This window comes from Hemiscyllium ocellatum, chromosome 7, assembly GCF_020745735.1.
Source record: "Hemiscyllium ocellatum isolate sHemOce1 chromosome 7, sHemOce1.pat.X.cur, whole genome shotgun sequence".
In the NCBI taxonomy this organism is placed as follows: Eukaryota; Metazoa; Chordata; class Chondrichthyes; order Orectolobiformes; family Hemiscylliidae; genus Hemiscyllium; species Hemiscyllium ocellatum.
The window spans coordinates 5,823,641-5,848,119 of NC_083407.1; the positions used below are offsets into that span (position 1 = coordinate 5,823,641).

General features: G+C 48.2%; 1 protein-coding gene across 2 annotated transcripts in view; it reads left to right on the forward strand.

Annotated features, from left to right (window-relative positions):
* Nucleotides 1-24,479, forward strand: part of LOC132817373 (1-phosphatidylinositol 4,5-bisphosphate phosphodiesterase delta-4-like) — a 101,699-nt gene that overhangs the window by 47,546 nt on the left and 29,674 nt on the right. For both annotated transcript variants that reach the window (XM_060827788.1, XM_060827787.1), the window contains exons 6-9: nt 1,769-2,003; nt 4,769-4,970; nt 13,949-14,093; nt 15,308-15,460. In XM_060827788.1, coding sequence (XP_060683771.1) covers nt 1,769-2,003; nt 4,769-4,970; nt 13,949-14,093; nt 15,308-15,460 — 735 coding nt within the window. The remainder of the gene's footprint in view (nt 1-1,768; nt 2,004-4,768; nt 4,971-13,948; nt 14,094-15,307; nt 15,461-24,479) is intronic.

The window sequence follows — 24,479 nt, forward strand, 5'->3', positions numbered from 1 at the left end:
TGTGCAAACTCCACACCCAGTTGCCTGAGGCGGGAATTGAACCCGTGTCCCTAGTGCTGTGAGGCAGCAGTGTTAACCCCTGAGCCACCATGCTGCCCACGTGTATGTCCACTCCAAACAGAAAGGAGACCCCGTGAGACCTGGTTCTCGGGAACGGAGTGAGCCGAGTAGATGAAGTGTCAGTGTGGGAGTAATTCCGAGACCGTGATCATTCTAAGAGTAATTAACTGGGGGAGGGCTGACTTCATTGAGACAAGTGACAGAACTGGGCCACGCAGACCGGAGCTAAAGGTTGTGGGAAAACTATAGTGAAACAATGGGCTGTCTCCCAAGTGGTTATGGCCAAGATACATTCCCTCAGTAAGGAAAGGTAGGTTAAACAAATCCAGACTTCCCTGGACGATGGTGGAGATAGAAAGAGTCAAACAAGAAAGAAAGTGTGTTTATGACAGGTTTGAGGTAGAAATATAAGAGAGAAAAGCAAGCTGAATACAGATATATCTGGGGGGTGGGGGGGTGTTGCAGAGTGAGAAAGCAAACAGAAGAAACAAAGAGGGATTATGAAGAGAAACCATCAGCTAACACATGCGAGAGAATTGTGAAGCCATCGACAGGCACATACAGAGTGGGAAAAAGGAGATTTATACCCAGAGGCTGAGGTGTTAAACACTGTGGAGGTGCCAGGGTGGGACTGGGAGTGGGCAAGGTCAGAAATCACATAACATCAGGATATAGTACAACAGGTTTATTTGAAAATACAAGCTCTCGAAGCGCTACTCCTGTGTCAGGTGCCGGACTATAACGTGTTGTTGTGTGACTTCTGAATGTGCAATAGAATAGAATCCCGACAGTGTGGAAACAGGCCCTTCAGCCCTGCAGGTCCACACCGACCCGCTGAAGAGTATCCCACCCAGACCCATTCCCTATTACTCTACATTTACCCTGACTATTGAACCTAACGCACACATTCCTGAACACTACGGGCAATTTAGCACGGCCAATTCACCCTCACCTGCACATCTTTGGACTGTGGGAGAAACCAGAGCACCTCCAATTAACTCACTCAAACACGGGGAGAATGTGCAAACTCCACACAGAGGGTTGGCTGAGATGGAAATCAAATCTGGGTCCCTGATACTGTGAGGCAGCAGCGCTAACCGCTGAACCCCGGGTGCCATCCAAACATGTTGAATGAAGACTTTGCATCCATCTCTACAAAGAGGGCGATGGCCAGGGTTGAGGAGAGAACTCACTCAGGACACAGTTTTAAAATTGACAAGGAGGAGGTATCTGAGAACCTGAGGCTGGGTGAAATGTATCGAGGGATGTGAGTGCAGAGGCACAGCCAATAATTAGATTAGATTACTTACAGTGTGGAAACAGGCCCTTCGGCCCAACAAGTCCACACTGACCCGCCGAAGCGCAACCCACCCATACCCTTACATTTACCCCTTACCTAACATTACGGGCAATTTAGCATGGCCAATTCACCTGACCCACACATCTTTGGACTGTGGGAGGAAACCGGAGCACCCGGAGGAAACCCACGCAGACACGGGGAGAACGTGCAAACTCCACACAGTCAGTCGCCTGAGTCGGGAATTGAACCCGGGTCTCAGGCGCTGTGAGGCAGCAGTGCTAACCACTGTGCCACCGTGCCGGCCACAAATCCTCCAGCCTTCCCCAGAAAACAGGGTGGGATTGAGGGGGGAGGGGGATGGGGGGTCTCTGGTTTCAACATGCTTCTCTGTGTTGTTTCTCCCTCCAGATGGCCGATAGGTCACACTCAGGAACGCTGGAAGGCGACGAGTTTGTTTTGTTTTATAAAGCTCTGACTCAGCGCGACGACATTCACCGACTCTTCAACGAATTCTCCAAGGACAGGAAGAAGCTGACCCTCCTGGAGTTTGTCGATTTTCTGAAGTACGAGCAACTCGAGCAAGTGGAGAATTTGGAGACATTTGCCATGGATCTCATTGCCAGATATGAACCGTCGGAGACAGGTATGGGAGCTGGGGAGAGGGAGCAAACATCCCATCATGCACCGGGGCAATAATCCAGGGTGACCGTATCCCCTGAGTGAAGGCATCGGACCCCCTCTCCATCTTCACCAACTCTCCATTCCCAATCGAGGGAGCAACATCATCTCAGCTCCCACCCCGTCAATTCCAATCACTCCCCCCCACACCCCTACCACCTCAATCTTGTATCTTTTAGTAAGGTCACCTCTCATTCTCCTAAACTCCAATGAATACAGGACCAACCTTCTCAAACTCTCCTCAAGAAACTGTCCCTCTATCCCCGGGGAGAAAGTGAGGACTGCAGATGCTGGAGATCAGAGCTGAAAATGTGTTGCTGGAAAAGCGCAGCAGGTCAGGCAGCATCCAAGGAACAGGAAATTTGACGTTTCAGGCATAATTCCTGAAGAAGGGCTTATGCCCGAAACGTCGATTCTCCTGCTCCTTGGATGCTGCCTGACCTGCTGCGCTTTTCCAGCAACACATTTTCACCTCTATCCCCGGGATCAAGCCCCCGTGAACTCTCCCTGGACTGCCCCCAATGCTAGTCTCTCATTCCTTAGATAAGGAGCCCAAACCTGGCCGCATTATTCTAGCTGTGGCCTGAGTCAGAAGTCACATGACACTAGGTTATAGTCCAACAGATTTATTTGAAATCACAAACTTTCGGAACACTGTCCCATCATCAGGTAACGTGAACATATGAAGGGGCAGTGTTCTGAAAACTTGTGATTTCAAATAAACCTGTTGGACTATAACCTGGTGTCATGTGACTGCTGGCTTTAGATTTTTTTTTAGATTACTTACAGTGTGGAAACAGGCCCTTCGGCCCAACAAGTCCATACCAACCCACCGAAGCGTAACCCACCCCGTACATATCACCCCTTCACCTTTGCTCCCCCCAGTCCCCCCAATCCAAACCAGCACCTGTGGTCTGTGCGGTGACTTGCATGTTCTTAGCTAAATCTCCTTCCTTTACCCACTCCCTTTGAAATAAAGATTAGCGTTCTATTTACCTTTCCTGTTACTCACTGAACATGGACTCTAGTTTTTTTGTGATTTGTGTGTGAGGATTCACAAATCCCTCTGTAATGTAGCTTCCTGCAGTCTTTCTCCATTCAAACAATATTCAGCTCCTCTATTCTTCCTGCCAAAGTGCATAACCTCACATTTCCCCATGAGGGAAGGGAATGGCTTAATGGTATTAATCTAGAAACTGGGCTAAGGTTCTGGGGACCCGGGTTCGAATCCCACCACGGCAAATGGTGGAATTTGAACTCATTAAGAATCTGGAATTAAGAATCCATTGTCAATTGTTGGAAAAACCCATCAGGGTCACTAATGTCCTTTAGGGAAGGAAACTGCCATCCTCACCTGGTCTGGTCTCCATGTGACTCCAGACCCACAACAACATGGCTGACTCTGAAATAGCCTAGCAAGGCAATCAGTTCAAGGGCAGCTCGGGACGGGTAGTAGGAACTAGCCAGCCAGAGACACTCCACACCCATATGTGAATAAAAAAACCCATTACATTCTATCTGCCAATATTCACCCCCTCACTGGACTCTCTGTGACACCCTCACCGGACTCTCTGTGACCCTCCCACCGGACTCTCTGTGACACCCTCACCGGACTCTCTGTGACACCCTCACCGGACTCTCTGTGACACTCCCACCGGACTCTCTGTGACACCCTCCCCGTCTCTCTGTGACCCTCCCACCGGACTCCCTGTGACCCTCTCACCGGACTCTCTGTGACACTCCCACCGGACTCTCTGTGACACCCTCACCGGACTCTCTGTGACACCCTCACCGGACTCTCTGTGTCACCCTCACCGGACTCTCTGTGACGCCCTCACCGGACTCTCTGTGACACCCTCACCGGTCTCTCTGTGACACTCCCACCGGACTCTCTGTGACACCCTCACCAGACTCTCTGTGACACCCTCACCGGTCTCTCTGTGACACTCCCACCGGACTCTCTGTGACACCCTCACCGGACTCTCTGTGACGCCCTCACCGGACTCTCTGTGACACCCTCACCGGTCTCTCTGTGACACTCCCACCGGACTCTCTGTGACACCCTCACCGGACTCTCTGTGACACCCTCACCGGTCTCTCTGTGACACTCCCACCGGACTCTCTGTGACACCCTCACCAGACTCTCTGTGACACCCTCACCGGTCTCTCTGTGACACTCCCACCGGACTCTCTGTGACACCCTCACCGGACTCTCTGTGACGCCCTCACCGGACTCTCTGTGACCCTCCCACCGGACTCTCTGTGACACCCTCACCGGACTCTCTGTGACACCCTCACCGGACTCTCTGTGACACTCTCACCGGACTCTCTGTGACGCCCTCACCGGACTCTCTGTGACACCCTCACCGGACTCTCTGTGACGCCCTCACCGGACTGTCTGTGACGGAGAATGTGCAAACTCCACACAGTCAGTCACCCGAGGCTGGAATTGAACCGGGGTGCTGTGAGGCAGCAGTGCTAACCACTGAGCTATGGGGCCACCCAACCTCTCCTCAAACAAGAATCCCAACAGTCCTGGAATCAGTGGTGTCTGCAATGTTAGTGAGTCCCTCTCCATGTAAACTGGCCAGGATTTGAACGCAGTGCTGATGGAGCCCTGTGCTATTGAGTCCAGGGTGAGCTGTGAGTTCAGATTGACATGCCATGTTTGCAAGTGAGTCAAAGGGTGTAATAACTGCTGTTCTCTCTTTCTCTTTGATATCTTTTCAGCCAGGAACCTCCACGCCATGACATTAGACGGATTCCTCATGTACCTGATCTCTCCCGATGGCTCCATCTTTAATCTTGAACATGAGCCTCTGTATCAGGATATGTCACAACCTCTCTGCCAATACTTCATCTCCTCATCTCACAACACGTACCTGATGGAGGACCAGCTGTGTGGACACAGCAGCGTGGAGGGCTACATCAGGTATGCGTATGGCTTCACCAATGCAAAGAGATCGGAAATAACTTAACTGGAAAGTGCTGGAGAAACTTAGCAGGTCTGGCAGTGTCGGTGGAGAGAGAAACAGGGTTAATGTTTCAAGTCCAGTCTGACTCTTCTTCAGAACTGAAGAATGAGAAAAGTTTTGCAAGAAATGATAAATCTTGATGGAAGTTTGCATCTCGCACTCATCATGACACTTTTCAAGAATACCCATTCAAGGGGGAAACCAAACCTTATACTGCAAGGGAGGAGAGTGCTGATTGGTGGAAAGTTCATTCTTTTTCTCTCTTTCTCTCTCTCTCTCTCTCTCTCCAGATGCCATATGCCACACACAAAGGATGTAAAAACAGGCAAGGTTGTAGTGATGGATGACTTTAACTTCTCCTATATTGACTGGGACTCACTTCATGTTAGGGGATTGAATGAGGCAGAATTTGCTAAGGACTATTCAAGAGGGTTTCTTGACACAGTATGTAAACAGTCCAGGGCAAAAGTGAGGACTGCAGATGCTGGAAATCAGAGTCTAGATTAGAGTGGTGCTGGAAAAGCACAGCCAGTCCGGCAGCACCCGAGGAGCAGGAAAATCAACATTTTGGGCAAAAGCCCTTCATCAGGACTTCAACAGTCCAAGTAGGAAAGGGGTTATACTGGACCTGGCTTTGGGAAGTGAGCCTGGCCAGGTGCGTGAAGTCTCAATGGTGGAGCATTTCTGAAGTAGTGATCATAATACTGAGAGTTTTAAGGTGCTCATAGATAGGCATTATAGCAATCCTCGGGTGAAGGTGTTCAGTTGGAAGAAGGCGAGCAATAACAATATTAGGCAGAATCCTGATTGGAGGCGACTGTTGGAGTGTACATCGGAGGTGCAGGAGTATTTCAGATGGCAGTTGGTAAGAGTTTAGCAGAGGCATGTTCCTGTGAGAATGAAGGATAGATGTGGCTAATTATGTGAACCTTGAATGACCAGGGACGTTATGACCTTGGTCGAAAGGAAAAGGAAGTATACATAAGATCTAGGAAGATGGGAACTGATGAATCCGTTTGAAATATACAAGGAAAGTAGGAAAGAACTTAAACAAGGAATTGGAAGGACTAAAAGGAGTCATGAAAAATCATTCGCAAACAGGATTAAGGAGAATCCCAAGGCCTTTTGTACGTATATAAAAAGCAAGAGGGTGGCCAGGGAAAGGGTTGGCCACCCAAGGACAAAGGAGGGAATCTATATGTGGAGTCAGAAGAGGTAGGTGAGGGTCCTAAATGAATACTTTGTGTCAGTATTCACCAAAAAGAATGTATTGGTGGAGAAAGATCTCAAGAAAAGGGAGTGTCAAATTGCCAAGACAAGTTGCTATTAAAATGGAAGAGGTGTTGTGCATCTTAAAAAGTATTGAGGTAGATAAGTCCCCAGGCCCTGATGGAATCTATCCTAGAATATTGAGCGAGGCAAGAGAACAAATTGCTGGAGCATTGACAGACATCTTTGTATCCTCTTTGGCCACAGGGAAGGACCCAGAGGACTGGAGGATAGGCAATGTTGTCCTATTGTCCAAGAAGGGCAGTAGGGATAATCCATGATATTACAGGCCTGAGAGCCTCACACCAGTGGGAGGGAAATTGTTGGAAAAGATTCTCATAAACAAGATACATGCACGTTCAGAATAAAATGGACTTATTAACGATAGACAGCATGGTTTTGTGTGGGGGAGGTTGTGTCTCCCTAACTTGATCAAGTTTTTTGAGGAGGTGACAAAGATGATTGATGAGGGAAATGTGGTTGATGTTGTCCACATGGACTTCAGTAAAGCCTTTGACAAGGTCTCTCATGACAGACTGGTATGGAAGGTGAAGTCACATGGTATCAGGGTGAGCTGGCAAATTGGATACAGAACTGGCTTAGTCATAGGAGACAAGGTAGCGGTGGAAGGATGCTTTTCAGAATGGAGGTTTATAACTAGTGGTGTTCCACAGGGATCAGTGCTGGGACCTCTGCTATTTGTGGTCTACGTAAATGATTTGGAGGCAAAGGTAGCTGGTCTAATTAGTAAGTTTGTGGATGATACAAAGATGGGTGGAGTTGTGGATAGTTAGAAGGATTATCAGCAGGATATAGATCAGTTGGAAGCATGGGCAGAAAAATGGCAGATGGAGTTAAAACTGGACAAATGTGAGGTGGTGCGTTTCGGAAAGTCAAGTACAGTGAATGGCAGAACCCGCAGGTGTATCGATATGCAGAGAGATCTGGGTCTGCAGGTTCACAGATCACTGAAGGGGGCAGCACAGGTAGGTGAGGTAGTAAAAAGGTCTATGGCATGCTTACCTTCATTGGCAGGGGCATTGAGTATAAGGATAGATAAATTATGCTGCAGCTTTCTAGAACTTTAGTGAGGCCAAACTTGGAATATTGTGTACAGTTCTGGTCACCACACTATCAGAAGGATGTGGATGCTATGGAGAGGGTACAGAAAAGGCTTATCAGGATGTTGCCTGGTCTGGGGGGTTTTAGCGATGAAGGAAGATTGGATAGACTGGGTTTGTTTTCACTGGAACACAGGTGATTGAGCGGTGACCTGATAGAAGTTTATAAGATTGTGAATGGCAAGGATAGAATGTGAAGTCTGAGGCTTTTTCCCAGGGTGGAGGGGTCAGTTACTCAGGGGCACAGGTTCAAGGTGCGGAGGGATGGGGGAGGTTTAAAAGAGATGTGCAAGGCAGATTTATCACACAAAGGGTGGTGAGTGCCTGGAGCACGCTGTTCGAGGAGGTGGTGGAAGCAGACACAATAGCAGCATTCAGGAATCACCTGAACGGATACAGGAATAGGAAGGGAATAGAGGGATAGGGATCCTGTAAGTGAAGGCAGTTTTAGTACAGAAGGGCAAAATGTGTCAGTGGAGGGCCGAAGGGCCTGTTCCTGTGCTGTATTGATTGGCATAAAGAACAAATATAAACAATCAGTACTCTCCTCCCTCACACTATAACCTTTGGTTTTAGTGGTATTGAATTGGTATTCTTGTAGAGTGTCCTGATGGGGGTAAGTTGAAAAGCTGCGACAAGATGAGTCTTTCTTCAGCATTATACAAGGTCAGTCTGACCAAGCAAGTGAGGGAGTGGTGGGGAAGTGATGGGATATTTTGCAGGGAAAGGTAGGGAGGGGCGAGTGGAACATTGGGAAGGTCGGAGAAAGCACAGAGGCTGAGGGAGAGCAGAGGTCACAGCAGTGTCAGGTGTTCCGGCCCTGGAGGACAGAGAACATGTTCAGAAGCTGGTTAACTGTATTGAAGAGTAAAGACTGGAAAGCGCCTGAGTGGATATTGAGATGCTGTTCATCCAGTTTGCACCCGGCTTCACCCAGAATGCAGCAGCAGGTTCCGTGATGGAAATGTCAACGTGGGAGCAAGATGGTGTATTAAAACGAGAAGCAACTGGACAGAGAGAGTCATACTTGTGGGTCTGAGGGGAGGGGCACAGCGACGTGGCTGCTCAGTTTGTGCTTGGTCTCTCCAGGGGACAGGAGATTGCGTTGTGAGCAGGATTAGACCAAACTGACAGAGGTAGCAGTAAATAGGCAGGACTTACCTAGTCATGGCCTACCTCAGGCTGTCTATATTCTAACCCACGGCATGTCCCTGTCACCAGCTTTAACTCTCAGTCTGCTATCACCCTGACTTTTAAACCAATGTCCTTCTTTTCCAATCCTTTCCTATTTGATTTGTTTTATTAATGTCACACGTACCTAGGGACAGTGAAAAGTGTTGTTTTGTGTGCAGTACAGGCAGATCATACCATACAAAGTGCATTAGGGTAATAGACCAGAGCGAGGAACACAATGTTAGAGCTACAGAGAAGGTGCACAGGGAGCGGGATCAACATTAAATTTAAAATTTGAGGGGCCAATCAGAAGTCTGATAATGGCAGGGAAGAAGCTGTTCTTGAATCTGTTAGTCTGTGTGATTAAGCGCGTGTATTTCTGTAATCTCCCTCACGCCCAGACCCCTCTAAGAGCTCTGTGCTTCCTCCTCACCCCCCCACCCCCACCCCCCAGCAAAAGCCCATCTCTGTCTCTCTTTCTCCCATCTCTCACACAAATTCACTCCCTTCAGTATTCCTTAAACTCTGCAATTCCTTCCTTAAACCTCTCCAGCTCTCATAGAACATAGAACGTTACAGCGCAGTGCTGGCCCTTCGACCCTCGATGTTGCGCCGACCTGTGTAATTAATCTGATGCCCATCTAACCCACACCATTCCATTATTATTCATATGTATGTCCAATGCCCATTTAATTGCCCTTAACGTCGGCGAGTCTACCACTGTTGCAGGCTCTGTCCTCCAGGGTCTGAACACCTGACACTGCTGTGACCTCTACTCTCCCTCAGCCTCTGTGCTTTCTCCAACCTCCCCAATGTTCCACTCGCCCCTCCCTACCTTTCCCTACAAAGTATCCCGTCACTTCCCCACCACTCCCTCACTTGCTTGGTCAGACTGACCTTGTATAATGCTGAAGAAAGACTCATCTTGTCACAGCTTTTCAACTTACCCCCATCAGGACACTCTACTGACGCCCTACTACTCTGAGTAAAGAAATTACATAGAACATAGAGCATGGAACATAGAACAATACAACACAGAATAGGCCCTTCGGCCCTCGATGTTGCGCCGATCTGTGAACTATTCTCAGCTCGTCCCCCTACACAATGCCATCATCATCCATGTGCTTATCCAAGGACTGTTTAAATCTCCCTAATGTGGCTGACTTAACTACATTGGCAGGTAGGGCATTCCACACCCTTACCACTCTCTGAGTAATGTACCTGCCTTTACATCTGTCTTAATTCTATCACCCCTCAATTTGTAGTTATGCCCCCTTGTACACGCTGACATCATCATCCTAGAAAAAGACTTTCACCGTCTCCCCTATCTAATCCTCTGATCATCTTGTATGTCTCTATCAAATCCCCTCTTAGCCTTCTTCTTTCCAATAAGAACAGACCCAAGTCTCTCAGCCTTTCCTCATAAGACCTTCCCTCCAGACCAGGCAACATCCTGGTAAACCTCCTCTGCACCTTTTCCAATGCTTCCACATCCTTTCTGAAATATGGCGACCAGAACTGTACACAATATTCCAAGTGTGGCCGCACCAGCATTGTGTATAGTTGCAGCATAATATTGCGGCTCCGGAACGCAATCCCTCTATGACTGAAACCTAACACACCGTACGCCTTCTTAACAGCACTATCAACCTGGGTGGCAACTTTCAGGGATCTATTTACATGGACTCCAAGATCCCTCTGCACATCCACATATCAAGAATCCTTCCATTGACCCAGTATTCTGCCTTCTTGTTATTCTTTCCAAATGCATCACCTCACATTTAGCTGCATTGAACTCCATTTGCCACCTCTCAGCCCAATTCTGCAGTTTATCCAAGTCCCCCTGCAACCTGTAACATTCTTCCAAACTGTCCACTACTCCACCGACTTTAGTGTCTGCAAACTTGCAGTGGTCCCAAAACAGATCCTTGTGCCACACCACTAGGAACCGGACTCCAGGCTGAATATTTTCCATCAACTACCACTCGCTGCCTTCTTTCAGAAAGCCAGTTTCTAATCTAAACTGCTAAATCACCCTCAATCCCATGCCTCTGTATTTTCTCCAACAGCCTACCATGTGGAACCTTATCAAAGGCTTTACATAAGTCCATGTATACCACGTCAACTGCCCTACCCTCATCTACCCCGAATGCCTGTCCTAAATCTATCACCCCTCAATTTAAACCCCCTCATGTTAGCCATCACCATCCGAGGAAAAAGCCTCTCACTGTCCACCCTATCTAACCCTCTGATTATCTTATACGTCTCGATTAAGTCACTTCTCAACCGTCTTCTCTCGAATGAAAACAGCCTCAGTTCCTTCAGCCTTTCTTCCAGAAAGACCCCAGACCAGGCAACATCCTGGTAAATCTCCTCTGAACCCTTTTCAATGCTTCCACATCCTTCCTATAATGCAGTGACCAGAACTGTATGCAATACTCCAGGTGCGGCTGCACCAGTGTCTTGTACAGCTGAAGCATGACCTCGTGGCTCCGAAACTCAATCCCCCTACCAATAAACGGCAACACACCGTGTGCCTTCTTAACAATCCTATCATCCTGGGTGGCAACTTTCAGGGATTTATGCACCAGGACACTAAGATCTCTCTGTTCATCGACACTACCAAGAATCTTACCATTAGCCCAGTACTCTGCATTCCTGTTACTTCTTCCAAAGTGAACTACCTCACATTTTTCCACATTAAACTCCATTTTCCACCTCTCTGCCCAGCTCTGCATCTTATCTCTGCTCCTCTGTAACCCACAACATCCTTTGGCACTATCCACAACTCTGCCTACCTTAGTGTCATCCTCAAATTGACTAACCCATCCTTCTATGCCTATCTCCAGATTATTTATAAAAATGACAAAGAGCAGTAGCCCCAAAACAGGCCCTTGCGGTACACCACTGGTAACTGAACTCCAGGATGAATATTTCCCATCAACCACCACCCTCTGTCTTCTTTCAGCTCGCCAATTTCTGATCCAAACTGCTAAATCACCCTCAATCCCAAATCTCTGCATTTTGTCCAGTAGCCCACCATGTGGAATTTATCCAACACCTTACTGAAGTCCATATAGATCAACCACTTTACCCTCATCCACCTGTTTTGTTACCTTCTCGAAGAACTCAATACCTTTTGTGAGGCACAACCTACCCTTCACAAAACCATGTTGACTATCCCTAATCAAATGATTCCTTTTCAGATGACTATAAATCCTATCTCTTATAACCTTTTCCAACACCTTCCCCACAACTGAAGTGAGGCTCATTGGTCTATAGTTACCAGAGCTGTCCTGACTCCCCTTCTTAAACAAGGGAACAACATTTGCTAGCGTCCAGTCCTCTGGCACTGCTCCAGTTGACAATGATGACATAAAGATCAAAGCCACTGATCTGGGGATTTGACAATTTGTTTCTCTTTTGAGAATTTTAACTGAAATGTTCTGCTTCCGGAGCTGCACATGGATAGAAACCTGTTTTCCTGAACAAATTCAAGGAATCTAAGAAAAGCTCCTCAACAAGAGGTGTTTCTCTCAGCCCTTCCACTTTGACAAGCTATAAACGTGTATTTTACGTTTACCATCCCAATAACGTCACATTGTTAGCTTGGCTATTTAAATATGGTCTCAGGAAGCGTTTTTCTACACGCACATACACATGCGTGCACACACACATGCATACACACACACATACATACACGCACACACGTTCACACACACACATACGTGCACACATGTTCACACACACACACACACACACACACACACACTCCCAAAAGACGGTTGACAAAAGGTCAATTCAAACGTATGAAGGGTAGATTTTTGTTCGGTACGGATCGGGATACCAATGCTGTGGAAGCTAAAAACGTAAAAGATCCAGCAGGATTGAACAGAATAGTGGGAGATTTGGGAAATGAACTGGCATCATTCTTTTCCTATTGATACAGGTGTGTCTCCTGGCAAAACCTGAGGTAAGTATCCATGATAAAGTTTGTACTTATCACACGTAGAACAATAAGTGACTGACTTGTCACAAGCTGTTTAAAGATCCATCCCACATGGTTGACAAATATAAATTATATAACTGATGAGGAGACTGTGACATGTGTGAGAGGGCTTATTTGTTGCCAGGTAATGGAAATATGTTGTGATGACTTCTAAGTTAAGCAGCTTTCTGTAGATGTACTGGAGGAACTAGTGTGGGACTGGGAATGGTACAATAACCTTGTCATGGTCTGGGAATGGGAACAGTACATTCAACAACTTAACGAGGTGTACCAGTCACCACGCCCTTGATGAAGCAGATCCACATCTATTGTTTCTGCCTTGAGAAGCCTCAACTGTTTAATAACTAGCTAACTACCTAACCTTTTAATAACTACCTAAATATCTAACTGTTTAATAACTACCTTAAAAAGGTGAGTAACTATTCTATTGGCTAGCAAGGATCCAATCAGAAAGCTTACCAATGTGTTTTTAAATTAAACTCCAATACCACATTTTGCAAAGAATGATTTCCACGACTTGATTAGTTCCTGATGAAGGGCTTATGCCCGAAACGTCGAATTTCCTGCTCCTTGGATGCTGCCTGACCTGCTGCGCTTTTCCAGCAACACATTTTCAGCCACGGCTTGATTATTCTCAACCTGTGTCTGTGTTAGGTTAACGAATATTCCTTCTGTGAACTCCTCAGCAGATTGACAGGGAAATCATTAAAGATGAAGACAAGACAAGAGCAATATTAAAACGTGTTGCCAAAAGAAATATTGCTATTGTGTCAAAAGTGCTCCTGCTCCACCACTGAACCTACCCATTTCACTTTGAGAAGCAAGGCATTTAAAATAATTTACTGATATGTAGACCTAAAGAATAATCATGTTCAAAATAGGATTATTCAACATAAGTTGGAAAGGAATGCTTGTAAAGTATATTTTATTAAACACAAGACATTACACAGTTGCTTTTCAATGGTGCCAGTGCCTATAAGTTCAGGGATCCCCAACATCAGTGATCAGTGTTTAGTTTAACACTGAGTAGCTCTCCTGGGTGGACAATCATCTTCACATGATCACTATATTCCAATTTTCCTGTCTTCTTGGAGTTCTTGTCTATCAGAGTTCTTGTCTGTCACCTTGTGAACGTGTGTCCTACTGGTTACTTTGGAAAGCAGGAGTCGACCTTCCCATCAACGCTCCCTTAAAACGTGCCGCTGTGACCTGCCCCAAATATCTCGTATTTGATGTCGGGCCTCAGCAAAACTACCCCTCCACTGCACCCCCCCCTCTCCACACCCAACCCCCTCCCCCTGGCATGGTCTCGTTGTTGTTCTGTTGGGAGTGCTCTGATTTCCAGTCTCACTCACCCCCTCAGAGCGTTGAAGAAGGGATGTCGCTGTGTGGAGCTCGATTGTTGGGATGGTCCGAACCTGGAACCTGTGGTGTATCACGGTCACACACTCACCTCCAAGATTCTCTTCAGAGACGCCATCTCAGTGATCAACAAGTACGCCTTCCGGGTAGGTACATGCGGAAACTTGTGGACATTTCTAGCACCAGGCCCTTCAGCCCATCTTGTTCACACTGGTCAGAGAGTCATACAGCAGGGAAACAGACCCTTTGGCCCATCCTGTCCACACTGGTCAGTGAGTCATACAGCATGGAAACAGACCCTTTGGCCCATCCTGTCCACACTGGTCAGAGAATCATACAGCATGGAAACAGACCCTTCGGCCCATCCTGTTCACACCGGTCAGAGAGTCATACAGCAGGGAAACAGACCCTTCGGCCCATCCTGCCCAAACCAGTCTATGCCAGTAGGCTATCCCAGCTGCCTGCTCCTAGCCCATTTCACTCTAAACCTTTCCTATTCATGTATTTATCTAATGCCTTTTAAACACTGTAATTGTACCCACACCCACCATTTCCTCAGGAGATTTATTCCGTACGTGAGCCATGCTTCATGTAAAAAAGTTGCCTCCATGTCCTTTTGAAATCTCTCTTCTCTCACCTTAAAAATAAGCCCCCAATCTTGAAATTCTCCATTCTGGGAAAACCCACCTGTCATTAACTTTATCCATACCCCTCATTATTTCTATAAACTCTATCAGATCACTTTTCAACCTCCTACACTCCGGTGACAAAAGTCTCAGCCTATCCAGCCTTTCCCTATAACTCAAACCCTCCATACCCGGCAACATCCTGGGAAATTTCTTCTGAATCCACTCCAGCTTCACCACATCCTTCGGATAACAAGGAGAACAGAACTGGACACAGTATTCCAGAAGAGACCTCCCCAATATCCTGTTCAACCTCAACGTGATGTTCCAACTCATAGCCATTTCCCACCTATTGACCCATCGCCCTGGAAGCTGTGGCAATGCCAATGAATATGCGAACCTTGTTGTTAAACTAGAGTTTGGCTCAGTCACCCTTCCAGATGATGTGTTCCAAACTCTCTCGTAGATAAACCCTACCCCCTCCTCCCCACCCTCAACTCCAGAGTTGAATTCTAATGTTCACTTGGAGAGCCAGCATTGACACAATGGGCTGAATGGTCTCTTTCTGTGCTGGAGGAATCCTGTGATTGGTTGATTAGACTTGGTCTCTATGATATTTGCTGCTGAGGGTGAGGTGAGGATCCCTCGCAAACATCCCCAGATTGGGAACGTGGTTGGGAATGTTTCGCTTCAGTTTGTTTGCAGCTTTATTGACGGCCTGTTGATGGTGGCAGGTCTCGGATTTCCCCGTGATCCTATCGATCGAGAATCACTGCAGCATTGAGCAGCAGGGTGTCATGGCTCATCACCTGCACAACATCCTGGGAGACAAACTGGTGAAAAGCACCATCGACGGGAAGGTCCCAACTCGCTTCCCATCTCCTGAGGTAAGACCTGGGAACAGGAACTGACAGCAGGGAAACTCGGGAATGCCCCATTGGACCCAGTCTGATTAGTGTCACAGGAGTGAGTCATACACCATTCTACACCAGCTGTGTGTGAGAGTGAGTGTGTGAGAGTGAGTGTGAGTAAACGTGATTGTGAATGTGTGTGAGAGTGAGTGTGAGAGTGGGTGTGAGTAAACGTGATTATGAATGTGTGTGAGAGTGAGTGTGAGTAAACATGATTGTGAATGTGTGTGAGAGTGAGTGTGAGAGTGAGTGTGAGTAAACGTGATTGTGAATGTGTGTGAGAGTGAGTGTGAGAGTGGGTGTGAGTAAACATGATTGTGAATGTGTGTGAGAGTGAGTGTGAGAGTGGGTGTGAGTAAATGTGATTGTGAATGTGTGTGAGGGCGAGTGTGAGAGTGAGTGTGAGTAAACGTGATTGTGAATGTGTGTGAGAGTGAGTGTGAGAGTGGGTGTGAGTAAAAGTGATTGTGAATGTGTGTGAGAGTGGATGTGAGAGTGGGTGTGAGTAAAAGTGATTGGGAATGTGTGTGAGAGAGTATGAGAGTGAGTGTGAGTAAACGTGATTGTTAATGTGTGTGAGAGTGGGTGTGAGTAAATGTGATTGTGAATGTGTGTGAGAGCGAGTGTGAGAGTGAGTGTGAGTAAACGTGATTGTGAATGTGTGTGAGAGTGAGTGTGAGAGTGAGTGTGGGCAAATGTGATTGTGAATGTGTGTGAGAGTGAGTGTGAGTAAGCGTGATTGTGAATATGTGTGTGAGAGAGTATGAGAGTGAGTGTGAGTAAACGTGATTGTGAATGTGTGTGAGAGCGGGTTTGAGTAAATGTGATTGTGAATGTGTGTGAGAGCGAGTGTGAGAGTGAGTGTGAGTAAATGTGTTTGTGAATGTGTGTGAGAGCGAGTGTGAGAGTGAGTGTGAGTAAACATGATTGTGAATGTGTGTGAGAGTGAGAGTGAGTGTGAGTAAACGTAATTGTGAATGTGGGTGAGAGTGAGTGGAAATGAGAATAAGAGAGTGCTTGTGTGAGTGTGAATGTGAGTGTGTGTAAGTGTGTGTGAGAGAGTATATGAGTGTGTTTGTGTGAACGTGAGCGTGTGTGAGTGAGGGAGTGTTTGTGAATGTGTGCGAGTGTGGGTTAGTATGAGTGAGAGTGTGGATTAGAGTGGTGCTGGAAAAGCACAGCCGACCAGGCAGCATCCGAGGAACCGGAGCATCAACGATTCGGGTATAAGCCCTTCATCAGGAATAATGTCCTCAGCCATCATCATCACATTCCTGATGAAGGGCTTATACCCGAAACGTTGATGCTCCTGCTCCTCGGATGCTGCCTGACCGGCTGTGCTTTTCCAGCACCACACTTGTTGATCCCCTTGTTCATCAATCCATTGGCAGAGAGAGTGTTGGAGAAACTCAGCGAGTCTGGCAATACCTGTGGGGGGAAAGACAGTGAGAGAGAGACACAGAAAGAGAGAGAGAGAGAAACAGAGATAATGTTTTGAGTCTGGCTAGTCTCTCCCAGAAGGGGAAGGATCCTTTCATCAAGTCCCATTGAGGTCTTAAAAAGATAAAAATCACAACCAATTACTTTCCTGTTATCCGAGCTGGTCCAAATGTGCTGCTTTCCAACCACTTTGTAAATGTTTAGCATTTGTTCAACAAGTAAAGCATATTAACCTCTGACTTGTGTCATCAGGAGAGGGTGAGAGAGAGCTGGAGGAGAATAACATGAATTAATAATAAGCAATAAGTGAACAACGTGATGGATAACAGTTTCAGCACTAGCACAGTCAGTGGAGACAGCATTGCAGAGAGCGGGGGCAGACACCCAGGGCAGGAGCAGACAGCACAGTCTCAGGATAAAAAGGTGCCAATTTAAAACAGGGACAAGGAGGAAATTCTCTCAGGGGGTTGAGAGTCTGTAGTTCATTGTCACAGAGAGCCAAGGGGGCACAGACTGAAATAACTCCACAGAGGCTGATATCCCATCGCCCAGACACCCTTTCTTGAGACGTGGAGAGTAATTAACTTTATTACTGCCCCATTCAGGCTCAGGTACCAGAACAGACAGAATCTCTGACATTTGGTGTTTTTATTTATTTTTTCTTTTTTTTCTTCTTTTTTTTCTTTTTTTGTGTGTGAGACACAGTGAGAGACACAAAGTGCACAAATCTTTATTTAATTTCCACCACCAGGAAAAATAGGAAAACACCTGAGTGGCCTGTGACAAGCAGTGCCCTTCACATCGAAGGGCAATGCTGTGTGAACAAACAGTGAAGGGGAGGGCAGGGACTAAATCAAAATAGAGTTGGAGGGGGAAATGATGCACTCCACTCCCTGCAGCGCCCACCTCTCCCTGAACAACTCACTTGGTGTTTTTATTTTTTTTTGTGTGCAGTTGTGAGACACAGTGAGAGACACAAAGTGTACAAATCTTTATTCAATTTCCACCACCAGGAAGAAAGAAAACACCCGAGTGGCCACAATCCTGTTTAATTTTTTTTTCTTTTTCTTTTTTTCTCTTGAAATGTGGGGCAGCCAGTCCAGGGATAGTCCCCTTCCCCTCTGGCACCTTTGAGCAGGAGAGTCCTTGCACAGGTGCACACACTCTCACTGATCCAGTACTCAAGTCAAGGGAAAACACTTGAGTGGTCCAGTGACAAGCAGTGGCCTTACAACTCCTGGGTTTTTTTTACTGTTTTTTTTCTTCTTTTTTTTCCTGGTTAAATTTTTTTTTCTGTTTATATTTTTTAAAAATTTCCCCCACACTACCGCCTAACTGCGGTAGTGCTTATTATTTTTTTCCCCAGCCCATAGTGTGTGTGTGCAGGTGTGAGACACAGTGAGAGGCACAAAGTGCACAAATCTTTATTTAATTTCCACCACCAGGAAAAATAAGAAAACACCTGAGTGGCCTGTGACAAGCAGTGCCCTTCACATCAAAGGGCAATGCTGTGTGAACAAACAGTGAAGGGGAGGGCAGGGACTAAATCAAAATAGAGTTGGAGGGGGAAATGATGCACTCCACTCCCTGTGGCGCCCACCTCTCCCTGAACAACTCACTTGGTGTTTTTATTTTTTTTTATTTACCCCCACACTACCGCCTAACTGCGGTAGTGCTTATTGTTTTTATCCCCAGCACCCATGGTGTGTGTGTGCAGGTGTGAGACACAGTGAGAGACAAGGTGTACAAATCTTTATTCAACTTCCACCACCAGGAAAAGTAGGAAAACACCCGAGTGGCCTGTGACAAGCAGTGCCCTTCACATCGAAGGGCAATGCTGTGTGAACAAACAGTGAAGGGGAGGGCAGGGACTAAATCAAAATAGAGTTGGAGGGGGAAATGATGCACTCCACTCCCTGCAGCGCCCACCTCTCCCTGAACAACTCACTTGGTGTTTTTAATCTGTCAGCCAGGGCTCCCTGATTGGACCAGACTAACAGCCCCAAATCAGGGAACTCATCATCTGTGAGATGCAGCTGACTGACCTTGTTCCAATCCCTACAGAGCCCTTGTTTATATTTAAGGCTGAGATGGATAGATTCTAGATCAGTCAAAAATCAAGGTCTTTTCCCTGGGGTCGGGGAGTCCAGAACTAGAGGGGCATAGGTTTAGGGTGAGAGGGGAATGATATAAAAGAGACCTAAAGGGCAACTTTTTCACACAGAGGGTGGTACGTGTATGGAATGAGCTGCCAGAGGAAGTGGTGGAGGCTGGTACAATTGCAACATTTAAAAGGTATTTGGATGGGTATATGAATAGGAAGGGTTTAGATGGAGGGATATGGGCTGGGTGCTGGCAGGTGAGACTGGGTCAGATTGGGATATCTGGTCAGCATGGACGAGTTGGACCGAAGGGCGGCATGATGGCCCAGTGGTTAGCACTGCTGCCTCACAGCACCAGGGTCCCTGGGTCAATTCCAGTCTGTGTGGAGTTTACACATTCTCCCCGTGTCTGAGTGGGTTTCCTCCGGGTGCTCTGGTTTCCTCCCACAGTCACAAAGATGTGCAGGTCAGGCTAAATTGCCCATAGTGTTAGGTGCATTTTTCAGAGGGAAATGGGCCTGGGTGGGTTACTCTTCGGAGAGTCAGTGTGGCCTGTTTCCACACTGTAAGGAATCTAATCTAATCCTGCCTGTTTCTGTGCTGCATGACTCTGTGAATCAGGGGTTACAGGGAAAGGGTGGGAAGCTGACGTGAGAAATGTTGGATCAGCCATGATCCTGTAAACTGATGGAGCACGGTCAAGGGGCTGAATGGCCTAGTGTGATGGTCACACAGAGTCATAGGGCAATGGTCAAAGATGTTTCAGATTTACAGAAACACAGCCGGGCGGTGGGGGGAGAGTGGCTAGCTTTGGGAAGGGATGGTGGGTGGAGGAAGATGGAAGAGGGGGATGTGGAGAGATAGACGGACGGCGAGAGAGGAAGAAAGAACTTGCATTTCTATAGCACCTTCCACAACCCAGAGAATATTTCAGGTTGAGTCTGTGATTAAGAAAGCGAATGCAATGTTGTCACTTACCTCAAGAGGGTTGGAATATAAAAGCAGAGATGTGCTACTGAGACTTTATAAAGCTCTGGTTAGGCCCCATTTGGAGTACTGTGTCCAGTTTTGGTCCCCACACCTCAGGAAGGACATACTGGCACTGGAACGTGTCCAGCGGAGATTCACACGGATGTTCCCTGGAATGGTTGGTCTAACATATGAGGAACGGCTGAGGATCCTGGGATTGTATTCATTGGAGTTTAGAAGATTAAGGGGAGACTTAATAGAAACTTACAAGATAATACATGGCTTGAAAAGGGTGGACGCTAGGAAATTGTTTCCGTTAGGCGAGGAGACTAGGACCCATGGACACAGCCTTAGAATTAGAGGGGGTCAATTCAAAACAGAAATGCGGAGACATTTCTTCAGCCAGAGGGTGGTGGGCGTGTGGAATTCATTGCCACAGAGCACAGTGGAGGCCGGGACGCTAAATGTCTTCAAGGCAGCGATTGATAGATTCTTGTTGTCTCGAGGAATTAAGGGCTACGGGGAGAACGCTGGTAAGTGGAGTTGAAATGCCCATCAGCCATGATTGAATGGCGGAGTGGACTTGATGGGCCGAATGGCCTTACTTCCACTCCTATGTCTTATGGTCTTATGGTCATCCAATTCCATTGTAAACATGGGAAATCTGGCAGTTAATCTGCAGGCAGCAAGGCCCGACAGACAGCAATGTGATTTGTTGAGTAATTGTGAGGGGACTGACCCCCACCCCCAGGGCTTTGTCCAGGAGTTACCTCGGAATATGTTCTGATATTAAATGTGTCCAATGAGTGTGAGTACCCAGGAGGAATGTGTTTGTGTCGAGTGCAGCCCCTCTCCTAACCCTATCGCTCAGTGCAGACCCACATTAGATTCTGGGACCCACAACAACCTGCATTCAGATAGAGCCTTCAGCTCAAGGTGTTTCACAGGTGCAATAACCAAACAAGGTGTGACACCAAAGGGACATAACTGAGGGGAGACAGTGGTGCAGTGAGATGTGTAATCCAGAGGTCAGGCTGAACCGTAGGGGCCAGACAGTTGGTGGGATTTAAATGCAGAAACTGAAAGCGAGTCACAGTGATGGCGAGCGTGACAGTGTCGAAAAAACCCATCTGGGTCACTAATGTCCATCAGGGAAGGAACCTGCTATCCTTACCTGGTCTGGCCTACACGTAACTCCAGTCCCACAGCGATGGGGTCGACTCTTAACCACCCTCTGGGCTGGCTGAGCCAGCCACTCAACACAGATATAAGATCAAGGTCAGGACTAGGGATAGGGTGTGGGTGAGGGTGAGGATGAGAATGTAGGTGTGGGTGAGGGTGTGGGTGAGGATGTGGGTGTGGGTGAGGATGAGGATGTAGGTGTGGGTGATGGTGAGGATAGTGAGGGTGTGGGTGAGGGTGTGGGTGAGGGTGTGGGTGAGGGTGTGGGTGAGGGTGTGGCTGTGGGTGATGGGGTGGATGAGGGTGTGGGTGAGGGTATAAGTGTGGGTGAGGGTAAGGGTGTGAGTGAGAGTGAGGGTGAGGGTGAGGATGAGGGTAAGGGTATGGGTAAGGTCGTGGGTGTGAGTGAGGGTGTGGGTGTGGGTGTGGGTGAGGGTGTGGGTGAGGGTTGGGTGTGGGTGTGGGTGTGGGTGAGGGTGTGGGTGAGGGTATAAGTGTGGGTGAGGGTGAGGGTGTGAGTGAGAGTGAGGGTGAGGGTGTGGATGAGGGTAAGGGTATGGGTAAGGTCGTGGGTGTGAGTGAGGGTGTGGGTGTGGGTGTGGGTGAGGGTGTGGGTGTGGGTGTGTGTGAGGGTGTGTGTGAGGGTGTGGGTGAGGGTGTGGGTGAGGGTGTGGGTGAGGGTGAGGGTGTGGGTGAGGGTGTGGGTGAGTGTGAGTGTGTGGGTGAGTGTGTGGGTGAGTGTGTGGGTGAGGGTATGGTGTGGGTGAGTGTGTGGGTGAGGGTGAGGGTGTAGGTGTGGGTGAGGGTGTGGGTGAGGGTGAGTGTGTGGGTGAGTGTGTGGGTGAGTGTGTGTGGGTGAGGGTGAGGGTGTGAGTGTGGGTGTGGGTGAGGATGAGTGTGTGGGTGAGTGTGGGTGTGAGTGTGGGTGTGGGTGTGGGTGTGGGTGTGAGTGTGGGTGTGGGTGTGGGTGTGAGTGTGGGTGTGAGTGTGGGTGTGAGTGTGGGTGTGGGTGTGGGTGTGAGTGTGGGTGGGAGTGTGGGTGGGGGTGGGGGTGGGGGTGGGGGTGTGAGTGAGTGTGTGACTGTGTGAGTGTGTGAGTGTGTGGGTGTGTGGGTGTGTGGGTGTGTGGGTGTGAGGGTGAGAGGGTGAGTTGGATTTGCTTTCCCATTCTGTAAGCTCGTGGCTGGTCTGATGTTGCCCTCACCCTCCCCTCTTGCCCCCCGCTGCCTGTTGCTGAATAATAACCTGTCCCTCTCCTCCTTCCATTCCCTCAGCGTCCCAGCCTGCACCACCCTCTGGGGGAGTCCCTCCCACAGGCACATTCCCCTCTCAGATAGACAATTCCTCCTCATCTCTGTTGAGATCAGACGCCCCTGATCCCTTGTGTTTTACATTACCCCACATGAGGAGCACCCCTCTCCAATCTCATATCCCTCGGTTTTGTTCCCTGTATCTAAGGAAGACTGTGCTGGCCTTGGAGGGGAATCCAGAGGAGGTTTACAAGAATGACCCCAGGGACATAGGGCTTGTTGTATGAGGAGTGGTTGAGGATGCTGGGTCTGTACTCGATGGAGTTTAATAGGATGAGGGAGGTCTGATTGAAACTTACAGAATACTGAGAGGCCTGGATAGAGTGGACATAGAGAGCGACTGGGACCCAAGGGCACACCCCCAGGGTGATCGACCCCCCCCCCTTTAGAACTGAGATAGAGTCACAGAGATGTACAGCACGGAAACAGAGCCTTCGGTCCAACCCGTCCATGCTGACCAGATATCCCAACCCAATCTGGTCCCACCTGCCAGCACCCGGCCCATATCCCTCCAAACCCTTCCTATTCATATACCCATCCAAATGCCTCTTAAATGCTGCAATTGTACCAGCCTCCACCACTTCCTCTGGCAGCTCATTCCATACACGTACCACCCTCTGTGTGAAAACGTTGCCCCTTAAGTCTCTTTTATATCTTTCCCCTCCCACCCTAAACCTATGCCCTCTAGTTCTGGACTCCCCCACCCCAGGGAAAAGATTTTGTCTATTTACCCTATCCATGCCCCTCATGATTTTGTAAACCTCTATAAGGTCACCCCTCAGCCTCTGACACTCCAGGAAAAACAGCCCCAGCCTGTTCAGCCTCTCCCTGTAGCTCAGATCCTCCAACCCTGGCAACATCCTTGTAAGTAAAAAATGAGGTCTGCAGATGCTGGAGATCACAGCTGCAAATGTGTTGCTGGTCAAAGCACAGCAGGTTAGGCAGCATCTCAGGAATAGAGAATTCGACGTTTCGAGCATAAGCCCTTCATCAGGAATAAGAGAGAGAGAGCCAAGCCGGCTGAGATAAAAGGTAGGGAGGAGGGACTAGGGGGAGGGGCGATGGAGGTGGGATAGGTGGAAGGAGGTCAAGGTGAGGGTGATAGGCCGGAGTGGGGTGGGGGCGGAGAGGTTAGTAAACCTATTCTCCAGCCAGAGGGTGGGGAATCTGTGGGGCTCCTTGCTGCAGAGAGCTGTGGAGGCCGACTCACTGAGTGTGTTTGAGACAGAGATAGATTCTCAATTAGTAAGGTTACAGAGAGAAGGCAGGAAAACAAGGCTGAGAAACATGTCAGCCATGATCGAATGATGGAGCAGAGCTGATGGGCTGAATGGCCTCATTCTGCACCCAAATCTTATGGTTTTATAGTCAATTAGAACCTTCCCTCATTCTTGTAAACACCAGACAGGATTGGCCAAAACTGCTCAATCTCTCTTCATAAGACACACCCCTCACCTCTGGAACTAATCAGGTTCAAGGGGCAATTGGAAATGGGCAGTAAAATCATAGAATCCCGACAGAGTGGAAGCAGGCCATTTGGCCCATCAAGTCCGCAGCAGCCCTTCACCCAGACCACCCTTCACAACACTCAAGAAACTCAACACCATCCAGGACAAAGCAGCCGCTGGATTGGCACCACATCCACAAACACCCACTCCCTCCCCCACCCACACTCAGTAGCAGCAGTGTGTACCATCTACAAGATGCACTGCAGAAATTCACCAAAGTTCCTCAGGCAAAACCTTCCAAACCCACACCCACTTCCATCTAGAAGGATAAGGGCAGCAGATCCATGGGAACACCACCCCCTGCAAGTTCCCCTCCGAGCCCCTCACCATCCCAACTTGGAAATATATCACCGTTCCTTCACTGTCACTGGGTCAGAATCCTGGAATTCCCTCCCTAAGGACATTGTGGGTTAACCCACAGCACACGGACTGCAGCAGTTCAACAAGGCAGCTCACCCCCTTGCTATCCATGTCGCCCCCTGCC